This window comes from Lasioglossum baleicum, chromosome 13, assembly GCF_051020765.1.
Source record: "Lasioglossum baleicum chromosome 13, iyLasBale1, whole genome shotgun sequence".
Taxonomy (NCBI): Eukaryota; Metazoa; Arthropoda; class Insecta; order Hymenoptera; family Halictidae; genus Lasioglossum; species Lasioglossum baleicum.
In genome coordinates this window covers 10,799,027-10,814,632 of record NC_134941.1, presented here as the reverse complement: position 1 = coordinate 10,814,632, position 15,606 = coordinate 10,799,027, and the positions used below count along the sequence as shown (strand labels likewise).

Below are 15,606 nucleotides of genomic sequence, written 5' to 3'. Positions count from 1 at the left end.
TCTGATGTCGAGTCACACTCGACTAAGGAGTGAGAACGGTTAAATAATCTATACATTTCGGTTGGCTACGTAAGGGTTAATCGGATTACCGTTGTCGTGTACATGTAGACAGGGACGCGCGAGTAATCGGGAAGGAAGAGCTGTCTGCAAACTACGGAATAATCTCCTTCGGCCGACACGGTTCACGCGCTTCACGCGGGACGATTCCGTTTCCCGAAATTGCTGATAAGTTAAGGGTTTAGGCCGTTGCACTTGTGAGCGACACACTCTGATTTCACGAGATACCATACGAGTGAAGTTCGAGTTGTCGGTTACCGGTTGTCGGGCCGAGGATTGACTCTCCTTCTCTCTCTCTCTCTCTCTCTCTCTCTCTCTCTCCGCGCCAATAAAGCACTGTCTCGCGTGCTAGCGTCGCACAGTGGAGCAAAATGATGAATTTTCTGTCAAAATCAAAGAACATTCGATAGAAATGAGATAGAGAGCGATGATATCTTTTCTAAAATTATTTCTAAAAAATTATCATTTCACACAAATTGATTTCTTTCAAAATCCTCAGGTGGTAGACAAATTTTACGACCAGATTTTTAATCTACAGCAAAATGATGTATAAGGAAATATATGGTTTTGGATAAATCACAATTTTCTTGTAACACTGCAAGTTTAACAACCCCTTGCTCTACGATTTCAGTAATTAAAACTTCTCTTGTAATTCTGAATTTCCTAAAAAAGGAGAAACTTTATACCTATTCTACGCCTATATGTTGTCCAATAGCTGTACATAAACAAAACCAAAGTAGAATTTCATTTGGATTTAAAGGAAATTAATAGCACACTTTATTAGACTCTATTTAGAAACTTCATCACGAGTCTGACTCGATATTGTATTATAATATTTCAGCTCTAATTAAAAAAAGTCATCGCTCTATCTGATATTTATCGAAAGTCCTTCGATTTTTACTCAAAATTCATCACTTTGCTCCACTGTGCGTCGTCCAACGTTGTTCGTTCTGCTCGCGAGACCCGGATAATATTATCCGACGCGATTATCGACCGATACCGATTCCGTCGCTTACCCCTGAGGCGCGATTATCCAGTCGTCCCAGCCAAGTTGCGAGAAGTTCACGTAGAACCTCTGCTTGCAGCACTGGCCCTTGATCGCGCCGCTGCATTCCACCGCTCGTCTCCGGACGCGTTTCACCGCCGCCGGATCCGTGCGAACCACCAGGAAAGGCCTGTCCGGATCTTGAGCACCTGGAACAGCATATCGGCAAGTTCTAGAATCGGGGTAAACTCGACGAAGAAATAAAAAGGAATCGAGGATGTTCGGGGCGGGTACCTTTCGCGTTCAAGGACGACTCGATCACGTGCGCAGAGTGTCCGTCGAACGTCGACACGTAAACGTGGGAGCCGCATCCGGTGCAATCGACCAGCAACGTCAACTTGTCCCTCGCCGAATCTCCGCTCGCCGTGTACCAGCTGTTCACGACCCTGGTCACGTCGAATTTCAACCAGCCGAGTTGCCCGATGTTCACCCCCAGTGATGTCACCATTTCCAGGTGTTGCCCGAGTTCCTGAGAAACCAACCCGGTTCTTTTGTACCGTTCTTATTCTTCCCTCTTTTTTCCCTGTCTCTCTCAACTCTCTCTCTCTCTCTGTTCTTTTTTTTTCACCTAGACGCGCCAGCTTAGATACTATTCGAAGCTTCCCGATCGGCTGAAACCCGTCAACCGTAGCCGGTTATATTGGACAAATTGTTGGTAAGGCGGCTTAAGATCGCGGTACGTTTTAACGCGATTAAATTTATATAAATCGGATGAAAGCGCGAAAGTCCCTCTTCCAACCCCGTCCCTTTTCCGTTCCCCATGTGAAATTCGATCTTTGTCTTTCGACTTGAACCGACTGCGGGGCGGCGCAGGACGGGGGCGGAGGGAAGTACCCGAAACTTTCGATCGATTAGCCCCCGCGAAGCGGGTGCGGAACGGAGAGCGGGTGTCGAGTAGTCGAGTAAGTCGAGTAATCGAGTAGTCGAACATTCTCTCGGGGGTCTAGAGGTTTCAGCGACAGCTATCCCGTTGCGTTCGGGTACGTTGGTCCCGTGGCAAATCGGTAAAGGAGGAGCAGCCGAGGAATTACCTTTCCACGCAGGTGCGTCGAGTTGCCGCAACGTACCCTGAATACCCATAGCGTGATGTTTCTTTGGTTGGTCTGGCCCGTACGGTGACGCTGATAATGATGGGCGTGCCTGAACTCGACTCTCGCCCAGAGGGTGGCTCGTTTGATCCTGAGAGGTTCCAAGGCCGGCTCCCCGCTGGACATCGGGAACTCCAGCAACGGTTGACCGTTCAGCGTTCGTCCTGCGTGCAGAACAACAGAGGGAATATACTCGATTCGCTTGACGGACGCAGAGAGAGAGGGAGAAGCAGAGGACACAGTGAGGGAGAGGAGCGGGAACGAGAGCAGGCGATGAACAGGGAGAGACAAAGAGAGAGGCAAAGAGGCGTACAGGCGAAAACGCGCGACGCGTAAAATCGCGGCAACCCGTTGCCGGCACGGTTTTCGTTTTCGTTTTTCTTCGTTCCACGGCGGCTGCAGAACTTATCGATTTTTTGAATGCGTTCCGCAAACCACACCCCCGAGACCCATACCCTCGGCATCGGGTTGATCGTGGTTCGCGCGTGTACAACGTGTACTGCGTGGTAACGCGTGTTCCTCCGGTTTCCTTCCGGTCGACTTCGTGCCGTCGATAAATCTATTGCGATCGTAACTTCCGACCCGGCGAAGTTCGAGCTGCGAACAAGCGTTACTCAACGGGGTTGCGAGACAAAGTCGTCCCTTAGCTTCCGTAAATCCGAGGTCCTCCGCCGAGGCGACGCGACCAGGCGACGAGAAAGGGAGCGAGAGAGAGAGACAGAAAGGGATCGTTCTATCTCGTAGAGACCACCCCCTCGAGCGGGGGATAGATATACGATCTATTTGGGAAATTACTCGATGGGATCGACGGCTCGGGGAGTAGGAGAAGGGTTACCGGGACGCGACCCGCTCGCAAAAATTTCGGAAGACCGCCCCCCGTTGCCCGTACATCGTTCTAATCGTCGATCGACCGGCGGTCGATAAAGCGAAAAAGCGAACGGGAAAAAAGGAGAGACGAAGCGGAAGAACCACGGAGAGACCGGGCGGCGATCGCAGCGGTCAGAGGGTGGATTTTTCTGTAGGCGAACTTCTTCTTTTTGCTCCCGTTGTCTCTTGTCCGCGCCCACCCCTTTGCAACCTCCATCGTCGTCGTCGTCTCAGCGTGGCGGAGACCACGAGAAAGCGCACGAGAGACCGAATAGTTGTAATGCAGCGAGCGTTACACACAGCGGTAACAATGCGCGAATAGATATGCATGCGAGAGCATACTGCATGGGTATGTGCGTGCTTGCGTGCGTGTGAACGCGTGAACATAGATCCCGGGGTAGCGGAGGGGTATGTCCGGCTGTATTATGTGTAGATGCATGGAGGAGAGGGTGGCGGCATACACCGATCCCCGCGATGAAACACAACACGCGAGAGAAGGTAGATTTCTCTCTCTCTCTCTCTCTCTCTCTCTCTCTGTCTCTCTGCCTCGCTTTGTTTCTCTCTCGTACAGGAGCGTAACAAGAGATACATCGCGGCTATCGAGCAACGACGATGGCCAAGCGGGCAATGCGTGTATATTCGCGCTCGCGCCCGCATGTGTAAGTGTGCGTGTGTACCGCGGGGGCATCCGGGAAAGAACGTGAGCGAGCGAGCGAGCGCGCGCGCGCGTACAAGCCGATCTATCCGCGAATGTCTTTGCGGTGGTACGCGCCTGTGTGTTGCATTGAAAGCAGGGCGGCTTCATCCCTTAACGGTTTGGTGAGTCACGGACCGGGAGTCGTTGGAGGGGCGGGGATAAGCATGGGGTGTCTGCCGCCCGTCTGCCTTCCGCCTTTCACCCCTGCTCGCCCTCTTCTCCTTCGCCGTTCTCTTTCTCCCTCTTTCTCTTCCCCTCTCCTTTTCTCTCTCCGATTCCCTCGTCCCGCCCCGCTCCCTTCCTTCTTTTCTCTTGTACAGACAGCCTGCAAGCACCACCGACACCGACATCGACACCGACACCGACACCGACATCGACACCGCCGGAGGCTCCCCTACGAGAGTCAACGACGCCCACACCCCCGCTCGCGCTCGTCCGCTTCCGCGCGGCGCGCACGAGTCTCCTCGCCTAGCCGCGACGTGGACCGCCGCGACACGACGCGACGCGACGCCAGCCGCGGAGAAATTCAACCCACCGGCCTCCCGGCAACGCGCTTAACCTTTTAAGTGCGGACCGACCGATATACACCGCCGCTCAAAAGTCGGGGATGCGTCCGATCCAAACGGGAGACGTTTCTCCCTGCGAAGCTTTCAGACCTCGAGACATCCAGGATTCCTACGAAGCTGCATGCGTCGCGCGGCCGAAATCGTGATCGTCGCAATTCGTCCCTTCTCTCTGATCTACGGCGTTATAGTCGACGCGGAATTTCCGGGACGAAAGCTTCTCCCGAAGCACGGCTCGGATGTATACACCGCAACTCGGTGGTCGTTTCTAGCGGGCGAAGGATTTCGAGGAAATGAGAGGAGGAACCAGGAATTTCTCGGGTACAGTTTGGGCGACCTCGACCCGATGCAAAATAAGACGGTGGTCTGGGCTTGGATCGCCAAAACTCGTCAAAACGAGGGGAGATCGGGTCTTTTCGCAAGAGGAACACGTCGAACAGGGGTTGGTCTCGCGACTTTTGAGCGTCGGTGTAGATGGACGAGACCGTTGCGACGCGTCGCGCTCGTCGCTCGCCTTCGCACCCTCTTCTCAGGGCTCTTCCGTAGCCTCTCGTGTTCACCTATCGCCGTATTCACACCTCGTTCGTCGTTTCGCATCCGAGAGTCGCTCGCAGCATGGCTGGAAGCGTCGTCTCGCGCCCCCTTTCGTTACCAACGGTCTCGCGAACTCGTTGAAAACGTTGGTGTTCGTCGCGCACACGTCGCTTCTTTCACGCGACGCTAGCTTCGAACGGTCCGTCATCGTCTTTTGTCGTCTTTGTCGTCGTGGTCGTCATCGTCTTCTTTGCCGCCGTCGTCGTCGCCGGAACAAATCGTTCGAGCGACTCCAACCCGGAGGATTCTCGGCTGCTCGGTAGCTCGGTCTCGGGAGAGCGTGTGATCGATACGGGATCGTCCATCACGCGCCGCTCGCGGCGAGATTTTGGCTCGCGGATCAGGGAGAGCTGCCACGAGACTGGTCTCGGGGCCGCGGCGCTCGTTTCTCCGTGGCTCCGTGTTTCAATAAGACCGTCGCGTTCCAACCAGGCATTATAAGTTACCGAATTACGGCGGAATAACGAGCCCGACGAGTTTCCTCTAGGAAGAACACTGTCTCTCCCTTCTCCGTGCTTCTCTTTAGAAACGATCGATCTCGGTTCGATCCTCCGAAGCGGATCTCCGACGAGCTTCTCTCCCTTTTTCCGTTTTCGAAAAGACCGGCGAGCTTCTCGAAACGCTGGAACACCGGAGAAAGAAGAAAGAGAAGCGTAGCCGGGTTCCTTGGCGATGTCCAGATAACGCGCGCGGCGCCCGACGCGTTTCCGCAATTTTCTTTTTCTTGCCGACTTCGAACTCGGTCGCGATTACATGGAACTCGGGCCTCGACCGCTATCGAGACGATTCTTTGCTGGTGGATACGAGCCTCGATGAAATTCGGATCCGTCGAAATATAATTGCGGATGTCGCGTTCTCGCTGCGACACACTCGATCCCCCTTCCAAAGTTTAGGTGACTGGAGAGGGGCCGGAACTCGAAAGGAAACGATCGTCGGAGTTCGCGAGTAGTAGAAACGAGCGGTTGAGCCCGGCTAGTGGTACAGCCGGAGTGTAAGCGCCAGTAAATATTAAAGATCGCGCGGATTTATCGGGCCGTGGAGACGGGGGCGGGGGAGACGCGACGAACGCGGACGGGGCAAGCACCGTCTGTCGGTGCGGATTTCGACGACCGATACATAAAATAGCTCGGCGAGGAGATACCCTCGATTTCGATGCTTCGGGAACGAACGCACCGTAAAAAACAGGATCGATGGGACATTAATGCCGCACGGTTATGTCGTTCCACATGGCGAACTCTCGAATAACTGTACCACGGGCGCTGTTCGAATCGCGCCCCCTGCGAATTCATCTTTTCGCGGCGAAGATACATTCGGTCACCCCTTCCCCCTCGTTCTACCGCCGCGCCACGCCGCCGTACACCTAGTACCTATCGCCAACCCGGAATCCCGACATCTTTGCCTCGATCGCCGTTCGATCGGGTTGCATCGTTTATTATCATTAATATTGCTATTGACGTTGCTTCTCCCGAAAACCACGCCCCCGAGTCCACGTCCTCGTCTCGAAGCGGGTGATCTTTGTTTCGAAAGGAGTTCGAACTGGTTTCGATTATTCCGATGATTGTGATTTGAAAGAAATACGGTAAATCATGGATCGTATACATCAATATCGGAATAACATACAGTAGACTCTCATATATATAGTGAGTGTACAAAGTATTCGTACACCTTTTAAAAACTATTACTTTTTTATAATTGTAGCGAACGACCTGATTTTTTATAATCATTTAGAAGCATTGGTTTGCGAAATGATATGCAAAAAAGATGTTCAAAAAATTACAATTGACAAGGTTGCATGCGAAAATAAAAAAAAAACATTTTTTAAAGCTTTTCTATTTGGGACCTTGATGAAAATTTAAAATATATGTTTTGTAGATCTATGTTAGTTATACACATGCTGAACATTTCATTTTTATTTTTGCATGTAACCTTGTAAATTATAATTTTTGTAAAATCTTTTTTGCAACATCATTCATTATAAAAAATCAGGTCGTTTGGTACAATTATAAAAAAGTTATTAGTTTTTAAAAGGTGTACGAATACTTCGTACACTGTAACGCGATGAGGAAATTGTTGAAAATTACTGTGTACTAGACCGGGTCGAAGAAACATTTTGCTGGTTCGAAAAAATTGTGGATCGACGCCATCATGACAGGATCGAAATATCAAAGTTGTGCGATGCTGCCTTCAGGCTGCGCATTCAGCCGAAAATTTGAAAATATCGGCATTTTGAAGATTATGTTCTGTTATAGACGGCGTAAAGGCAACGTAAAACACGATTAAACAAATATTTCATGCGTATAACTTACGTATGTTAACTGAATAAAAAGAATAAGTTTTCCCGATAAAAAATTACGATGATCTTGAAAAAACTATTGAAAAAATAACCGGACAAAGAAAATTGTTCTTCTATGATATTGCTCCTTCGATACCATTTAAATTATGCCATAAATATTATTTTTGTGTCATTAAAAATAAAGGCGATATTTAGGTGGCCTCCTTCAGCTGAGACACCCTGTAGAACAGCGTTGCGTAATGATTTTTAATTATTGAATGGTTCAATTTCAATTTTGATTTATGCCGCTCCCTTACGGTACCGCCTGATGCGGCCGCCTCTCTGTATCATAGCAGAGCACGGCCCTGGTTCCCACGATTAATTTTAACAGAATTAGTCTTTGATTTCACGCGACGCGGACCGGTGTCAGGCAGCAGCCTAACGGCGACGATCACTGCCGCTATAAGAGCCGAATAAAATTGAAAAGCGTTCCAACGACGGTCGAAACGGGGGCGGGGATGAGAATCTTTGTCTTGCCTGTGGCATGGCGCGGCGTCGCGTATATGGAACATATGTGGACATCCACAATGGAGGAGGGTATAAAGCGTGGCTCCGGAAAGCTTTTCGTCCTTGGCACGTGATCGACAAAAAGTAATTCGGATTTTTAGCGGTGAAATATCTGTGGCACAATTGCGACTAGAAGACGATGAAATCACCGCTTGCGGCGACATCTCGCGCGAGCATTTATCTTTTCGGGAATATCGCGCGCGGTATTCCTTGCTCCTTTTTCGCCCGTCACACTCCCACCCCCGGGGGGCATCCTCTCGGACTATTCCCCTCGCTATCATCTACCTCCACCGCCACCTCTCTGCGCCGTTTCGCTATTTCGTTAACGCTAAACCTACCGGAGACTTAAAAGTAACTGGTACATGTTCCCTTATACAGGGTGAGTCACCTAACGTTGCCACCTCAAATATCTTTGCTGTTTTTAAAGCCTAAATATGAAGTGTACAAATAAGCGGCTTCGAAAATTAGTGAGTGAGTAACGACTAGACTGCGAACTTTTAATGTTCTGTGTCTGTTATATGGACTAGGAGCCAGAGAATTTTAATCGTGATTGATTGATTAATGTGTACGGTTAAAAAAAGAAATCATCGAAAAATCGACGATTGATTCAATTGATTAATGAAGTTAATCGTCAATCGTTGATTAAAAGAAGAAATCATCGAAAAATTGACGATTGGATCAATGGATTGCTGAAGTTAATCGTCAATCGTTAATTAAAAAAAGAAATCATCGAAAAGAACATAAAAGCACGTAAACAGAGTTTATATTATAGACCAAATGACAATATTTTTTTGATTACGTATTTCATTTTGAAATTTCAGCAGTTAATCATTAATCAATTATCCGATTGACGATTACAATTGAAAGGAATGTAATCGTTAATCGCAATTAACGACTAAAGTAGAAATTTAATCGTTATTTACAATTAACGATGAATAAGTATTTAATCGTTAACCGCAATTTTAATGATTAATAAGTATTTAATCGTCAACCGCTATTAACGACTAAACTAGGAGATTAATTGTTGTTAATTTCGATTAACGATTGAAGTAGAAATTTAGTCGTCAATCGTTGATTAAATTTTTGCCCAACTCCGCTAGGAGCTACTTAGAAAGTATTAAAGTATAAATTATAGTCACTGAATTCCTAATGAAAGGGACTATCATTGTAGCTGTTCTTCCATTTCAAAAAATGAAGGTGACCTCGATATCTCTAACAAAAATCACATAAAAACGAAAATATTTTTGGTATCGCGTGAGCCCCACTGAACCATTCAACTTTGTTCTGTAGACATTTGACGTATCTTTAAAAGCAACAAAGATATTTAAGATGGCAACGTTAGGTGACTCACCCTGTATAAACGACAAGATTGATTTTATTTAGACTTTAGTACGTGCTCTACTAGAGCTATCTATACACTAATTTCTTATGAAATAATTTTTATTATATCTGGAGACGGTCACTTTGACCGGTGATGTTTCCTAAAGCAACATAGTCGAGGAACAAACCAATGGGAACAAATTAAAAGAACAAAGTAACGACACAAACTAAAGGACCAAAGTACAGGCACAAAGCAAGGAGCAAACTGAAGCAACATTATTCGAGTGGGAAAGTAAAGGAACAAAATGCAGGCACAAAGCAAGGGAACAAATTAAAGGAACATATTTGAGGAACAAAGTGAAAGGGCATTTTTTGTATAGCGTTAAGTAGAGGACACGAAAGCACGTACATATTTCGAGCAGTTAATTCGCGAAAACGTGAAATCACCGAGGGACGTTCGTCGTTGAACAAATACCGGTATCTCAACAATTTGATAACGACGTGCCGGTCTGTCCGCTTTCCCCGAGAGAGGCTTCTCGCGCGGAGAATCCGTCGGCAAACACTCTTTTCGGGTCGAGATCTTGTCGTTGAGACAGGCCGGGATGCGGTAAACAAACCCGAAGAAATAATTACCGGGAGAGAGACCGAGCTCCACCGCCCCCGACTAGGGCCGCGGCCGCGTTCGAGTTGCTCCCAATTAATCTGTTGCTCTCTCCTCTCGACGAAACAGCTTCTCCCTCTCACGCTTAACATTATTCTCGGTCGTCGAATCTTGCCAATGAGAAGATTTCACCTCGGACTTTGTCGATTAGACTAATCGGCGTTATCCCGTAAAATATTTCTGGATTACTCTGTCATTGCTTTCGAAGCGTGGTCGAAGTAACGTCCAGTCGGAACGGGCAGCAGGCATTGGGCATCGGGCACACCGGAGCGTAAAGGGGCGTCGTTCGACTTTGGTCCGGCCTCGTTCGAGACCCGAGGGGAGTCCGTGCACTGTACTTTTCGAGGTCGGTACGCAGCGCAGCGCGTAGCATCGCGTAGGATCGCGTAGGATCGCGTAGCATCGGGTACTTTTGCCCCTTCGCGCCGCAATGCGACACCACCGGATCTGCCATCCCCTGTCTTCTCTCCTGTCTCGTGTCTCCTGTCGGGACAACATCATTTGGAAGGGTTGTTAGCGTTGTCGACGGGCTTCGAGCTTCCAGCGGACACTCTTAGTCCTATTTGGGTGTAGAACACCACTTCGACACGGGAGCTGTCTCTCTTCTTTTTTTTCTGGGGATCATCGCGCCCCTCCCGCCGGGATTCTAGATCTTCAGAGGGGATCGCATCCCCTTGCAGCTCGTTCGTCGACAGATTTACACGACCGGCCATGACCACGCGTCTCGGCGTCGTCAGCTGACAGCGTTCTCGTTAGCTCCGTCGGAAACTACTGTCCAGTTTTTTCATTTAATTGGACGATCGTCCCAATTTCCAACAGTATCGTAATTGCTGTCTTAAATTAAAACACGATGCAACCTGTGTCGGTCGACGTGTACGACATGGCAAGGTTCCCGCATCTTGTACGGACCGAATTAAAAAGCTACAAAGCGCAGAATTCTGGGTAACGAAGTAAAATCATAACGAGGGACTCCACCGGAAGAGTATCGCTGGAGCTCCATTACTTTTCTGGAATGCCAGAAGTATATCTTTCAGCGACACTTTTCGGTTTCAACTCGAGACGGATGAGATCTAAAAGCGCTAGATAAAAGATCAATCTAGGCCGCAATCACCCTCGAAAGTCGTATTTTTACGATTACGATGCGTAATTTGCATTATAACATGGCTTTATGCTTCGGAATAATGCAAATTTCGCTGTCGAATAATGCAAATTACACCTCGTAAACGTAAAAATTGGTTTTTGAGGGCGATTGTGGTCGAGAATGATCTTTCATCTAGCGCTTCTGACTACTGAGAAACTCCATCTTTGGATTATCGAGAAATGAGATGGCGCATTCCGCACCCTTGCAATCCTGCGGAGGAGCGTCTTGTTTTAAAACTATCAAAATTATACAGCTATTCCCGTGAGAAATGTTTCAATAAATTTCTTTATTCCAGAATATACTGTGATAAAAATGGTACACAATCCAAGTAAATGGATGTACCACTTTTATTATAATACAATACAGACTTGTCATTTTTGTAAGGTAAAATTTTTATCGATTTCAGTGCTTGGTAGGTTTTGTGTTAAACTTCCATAGATTCGGTCCAAAGGGTAGTCGGAAGCGTAAAGTCTGACCAGCCTGGGAAGCGACCCTCTCGATTCGTTAAAAGTCGAGCGTCCTTGATCGACGAGGGAAATTGAGTTTTGATCAGACAAGAGACTCTTGGGCTGCGACATTCACGCCAACTTTTTGCCGGGTTCGGAGTCTAGCACCATTCTCGGTGCAATCGTTTCTCTGGTCAAGTGGTCTTTCTCGAGATCCGGTGAAGATCTCCCTTTGCTTTCTTCGAGCGGGTTGTCAATATCAAATTATTCGATACTTACAAGGGAGGTTACCCAATCTTAATACCCCAATTTTAATGGAATTATGGTATGATATCAACATTTCAATGAATTTCAACATTTTCAACATTTAATTATGTTTAATCATACTTCTTGATTGCTCTAAGCGCCGTCTACAACAGAATATATTTCGATTTTGATATTCTCAACCACTTTCCGTATTTTAACGAGTCAGCCTCGTCATGAAGATTTCAGCAAAGTCCAACAAAGTATGAATGTTACGTCTTTCTTTTTAGATGCAATACAATTTGATTCGTTCGTAATCAATAGACTGCGGATCTTTATGCATTTATAGGAAAATTGAGAAGATGAAATTCAAAAGTGTTGGAAAATTTTCAAAATTGAAAATGTCAATATATGATTTCTCCTCTCTGAAAATCATTAAGGAAAGAATGAACATCCAATTTCGTTTCTATTTCTTGCAATCGATGCAGACGACATTTCTTTTGCATAAAGATCCGCAGTCTAGTAATCAATATTTGAGCATTGAAATAAATGTAGCCATATTCTAATCTATTTTTGAGGATAAAGACGTTTTAATCACTGTAAAGAGAATGATGAAATTTTCAAATTTTGAGCTGAATGCGCAACCTGGAGGCATCACCGCACAACATTAAAATTTTAATCCTGTCATTATAACGACGAACCACAAGTTTTCCCGTGTGGGGCGTTTTCGACTTCGAAAAAATGTTTTTTCCTACCAAGCCTCAAAAGTAACTGGTACATGTTCTTTACTTAGACTTTGCAGCTCCTATCGTGATACGTGCACTACCAAAGATATCTATACAATTGTATCTCATGAAATCAGTTTCATTACATTTTTCTAATTGTAAAATAAAAAACCTGGAACCGGTCATTTTGACCAGTGTTGGTAGGTTTAGTGTTAACATTTCTCAAGAGCTTTCCTTGCTGTCGAACCGGTGCGGTGTCCAAGTTGGGACCGTTTTTCGTTCGTCTTTGCTGGGAGGACAATCGTTTTCGGACAACTCGAACGTTTCGCCGGCGTTGCAGCGTAGCGTTGGCCGGCTGACCAATTATAATCTGTGGTCGGTGTCTATCGATCCGGAATACGAGCAGGGCACACTTTAATAGAGAGTCCCCACGCGACACGCAACAGTCTCGGCGCGTCGCTCGACCCGTCGACGAGGATAGCCGCAACCCTAGCGGAACCTTGGAATAATTTAGACGAAACGGACACGGCTCTTTCCCGAAACGGCCTCGAGCATCCAACAGGCCTAATGTCCGTGTACGTACAGCTAATCTCGAGCAGCGATTTGTTCGATGGTTGCTTTTTCGGAGCTGCATCGCGCGTTTCGATCGATATTCTAATGTGGTATTTGGGACACCGGCAGCGTCGTCTTTCGCATTGTAATTCGTGCGTATTCGACCCGGGGTTGAACGCTGGCCTTTCGTTTTTGGGTCAGGTCCCGAAGCAGCGCGACGCGACGCGGTGCGCACGTTTTAATCTTCCACGGTTTAATCTGTCGAAGAGTTCGCCGTTCGCCAGCTCGGCGACGTGCGTCGTCCTCCACGACGCGGCGGCGGCGTGTACGCGAGACGTCGTCGTCGAGTCGGGGAATTGGCGAATCGGCCCAGCTACATGGCCAAGATGGCGAGAATCGGCTTTTGACAATTTACAAGCGACGAGAATCGACGCAGCTAACCGGCCAGCTCGTCCGTAACGACGCGACGGTGCAAGAATTATTATCGTAGAAACGGAATCGTTTCCATATCGTTCGCGAATCGACGTCCGGAATGTTCGATCACTGCGTTCGCTCGTCGAACGCTATTCGGACGAAACGCATTCACGGAGAACCGCTCTATCGGCATCAATTTTTCCGCGGCGCCAATCGTTAACCGCGTTGGCGGAATTTAGAGCTTCCGCTCGCGACGAGTAGTTACCGAGCGACGCGCATTCGATTGGGGGGGGGGAAAAAAATGGCGGAATCACAAGAAAAGGCGTGGATAAAAATTTCCCGATCGATTTCAAGCAAAAGAGCGCGAGAGGACGACCTCCTTCGCCACGGTCCAGTCCTGGATCTCTCGCCGCGCACTCTATTTCATCCCGATGTGTATTTTCCAGGGACGATATTTCGACGAAACGAAAGCTTCCTTCCCGGTCCTTGTTCCTTTTTCCACGGGACCGACGAGAGGCGTGCCAAACTCTGCGAGACTGTCATCTCGTTGCCGGCGTTATCCACGCGACATCGTCTCGTTCGTCATCCATCCATTCTATTTTTAGGGTCGCCTAGCAAAAACGGATACGTACCAGTTATTGTTAACGAACCCCTCCACGAATTTCGTGTCTACGAATCCCTGGACGAAGGAGCAAACGGCGCAGAACAGAGAAGGTGCCTCGAGAATAGAGAGATTCGTAGAAGAGAGATTAATAAGAAGAAGTTTTATCTGTTTCAACCACACCGAAACACCGAATTGCTGAGGAGTGAACGGTGAGGGTCACAGGTGATAAACTGTAGGCTATAGAAGGCTATAGGTATAGGAGAACAAAGGTAGCCGGAAATCCAGCGAGTTGACGGCGCGATAACAACCGGACGAGGACACTTCGCCGATAAATTCCGATTTTCAAGCTTCCTCCGCCTCCTCCTCCGCCTCCGAGCGACCCTTGGTTCCTTCAAACGTCCTCTAGTCCCGCGGACGGAGCCTATTCCGAGGGAGGTTCTGCTCTCGAATGGCTCGATTGAAAGGAAACTGGTTCCGAGACGGGAAACAATTTGGCGGGTCGAGACTTGAAGAAAATCGTAGACTCGCAATTTCGTCAAAAAGGCGGCGTCGACCGTTGTGCTGGTGTTTGGCGTCGCCTCCCCCGATCTAGCCGAGATAGAACGATAAACGTCGATTCGACGTGTCGTCGTCGTCGTCGTCGTTGTCGTCGTCGTCGTCGTAGACGATTTCCCTCTTCTTCTCGATCGAGAGAAATCCTTTGCGAGACATCTCGTGAGGGGCGGTCGGATATAGTTATGCAATACCGCTGACTCGGGCTGGATTGAAAGGGAAAAAAATTGTAGCACGTAGAACCGGAGAGGCAAATTCGACCGATGAGACGATTCGATGAGAAGAAGAGAAAGCTTTTACCTTCTTCGCAAACTGTTATCACTGTATTCGTGGATGAATGACCGGAGAGTCTACCGAATTGATCCCCCCCCCCCCAACAGAAGGGAGCCGAACAACAAAGGACTCGAACAAACAAATTCTTCGGGGTCAGATTTCTCTGGTGAGATTGCGAGCTCGAAGAATCTACCGAGCTCCGACAAACAGACACCGGTCGTGGTCGTACCGCGAAAGCCTCCCGGATTTCGAAGGCTCCAGACAACGACGAAAGACATTCACGTAAACGACAATCGCAGCCTCAAATCCAATTTCTTCTTCGCGTTTCGCAATTCGATTACGATGCTGGAATACGTCCGCCGCCGCCCTCCGACCCTTCCCACCCGTTCTCCCAGACACGTCGCCCGTCGCGTGGATATCGAATGACGGTAACGTCACGCTCGCGATCTCGTCCGGTGCAAACAAGCGTATTAGAAACAGCTTAGCGGATCGTACGCGGAACGGAGATCCGAGGCTTTCGGTCGTAAACCGCCGTTCTTTTTCAATCATTTTCCCAGCGTTTTGCGTGCGTATACCCCGCGGGCATCAGCACTCTCGGTCTTCCGACCTACGACGACTTAGGCTACACCGAGAAAAAAAAAGTAGTTACTTCAATAACACGCGTGTGTTATTGTATCTTTTTACTTCGATGAATATCAATGTATGTCTTTTCAATAGTATGAAATTTAGAAGCAAATCGTGATGTGTTTGAATTGTTTATCATGAAATGATTGAAAATATTTATTCGATTCAATACCGTACATTATTATTCGTAATATTTCTTTTTTTCCTTCAATCAGATATGTTGTTAAAAAAATTTGAGAAATGTATTGATTTATACTGGAATTGGTTTGAGGCCGTATCTTATTTTTTTGAAAACATTGAT

At 47.8% G+C, this 15,606-nt stretch overlaps 1 protein-coding gene across 2 annotated transcripts in view; it reads right to left on the bottom strand.

Annotated features, from left to right (window-relative positions):
• The window catches only part of Actbeta (inhibin subunit beta), a 40,794-nt gene that overhangs the window by 5,603 nt on the left and 19,585 nt on the right, over positions 1-15,606 (bottom strand). Inside the window, exons 2-4 of one of the 2 annotated variants that reach the window (XM_076437147.1) lie at positions 2,134-2,354; positions 1,337-1,571; positions 1,074-1,251 (exon numbers count right to left, since the gene is read on the bottom strand). In XM_076437147.1, coding sequence (XP_076293262.1) covers positions 1,074-1,251; positions 1,337-1,571; positions 2,134-2,354 — 634 coding nt within the window. The remainder of the gene's footprint in view (positions 1-1,073; positions 1,252-1,336; positions 1,572-2,133; positions 2,355-15,606) is intronic. The other variant, XM_076437148.1, reaches the window with a different exon arrangement.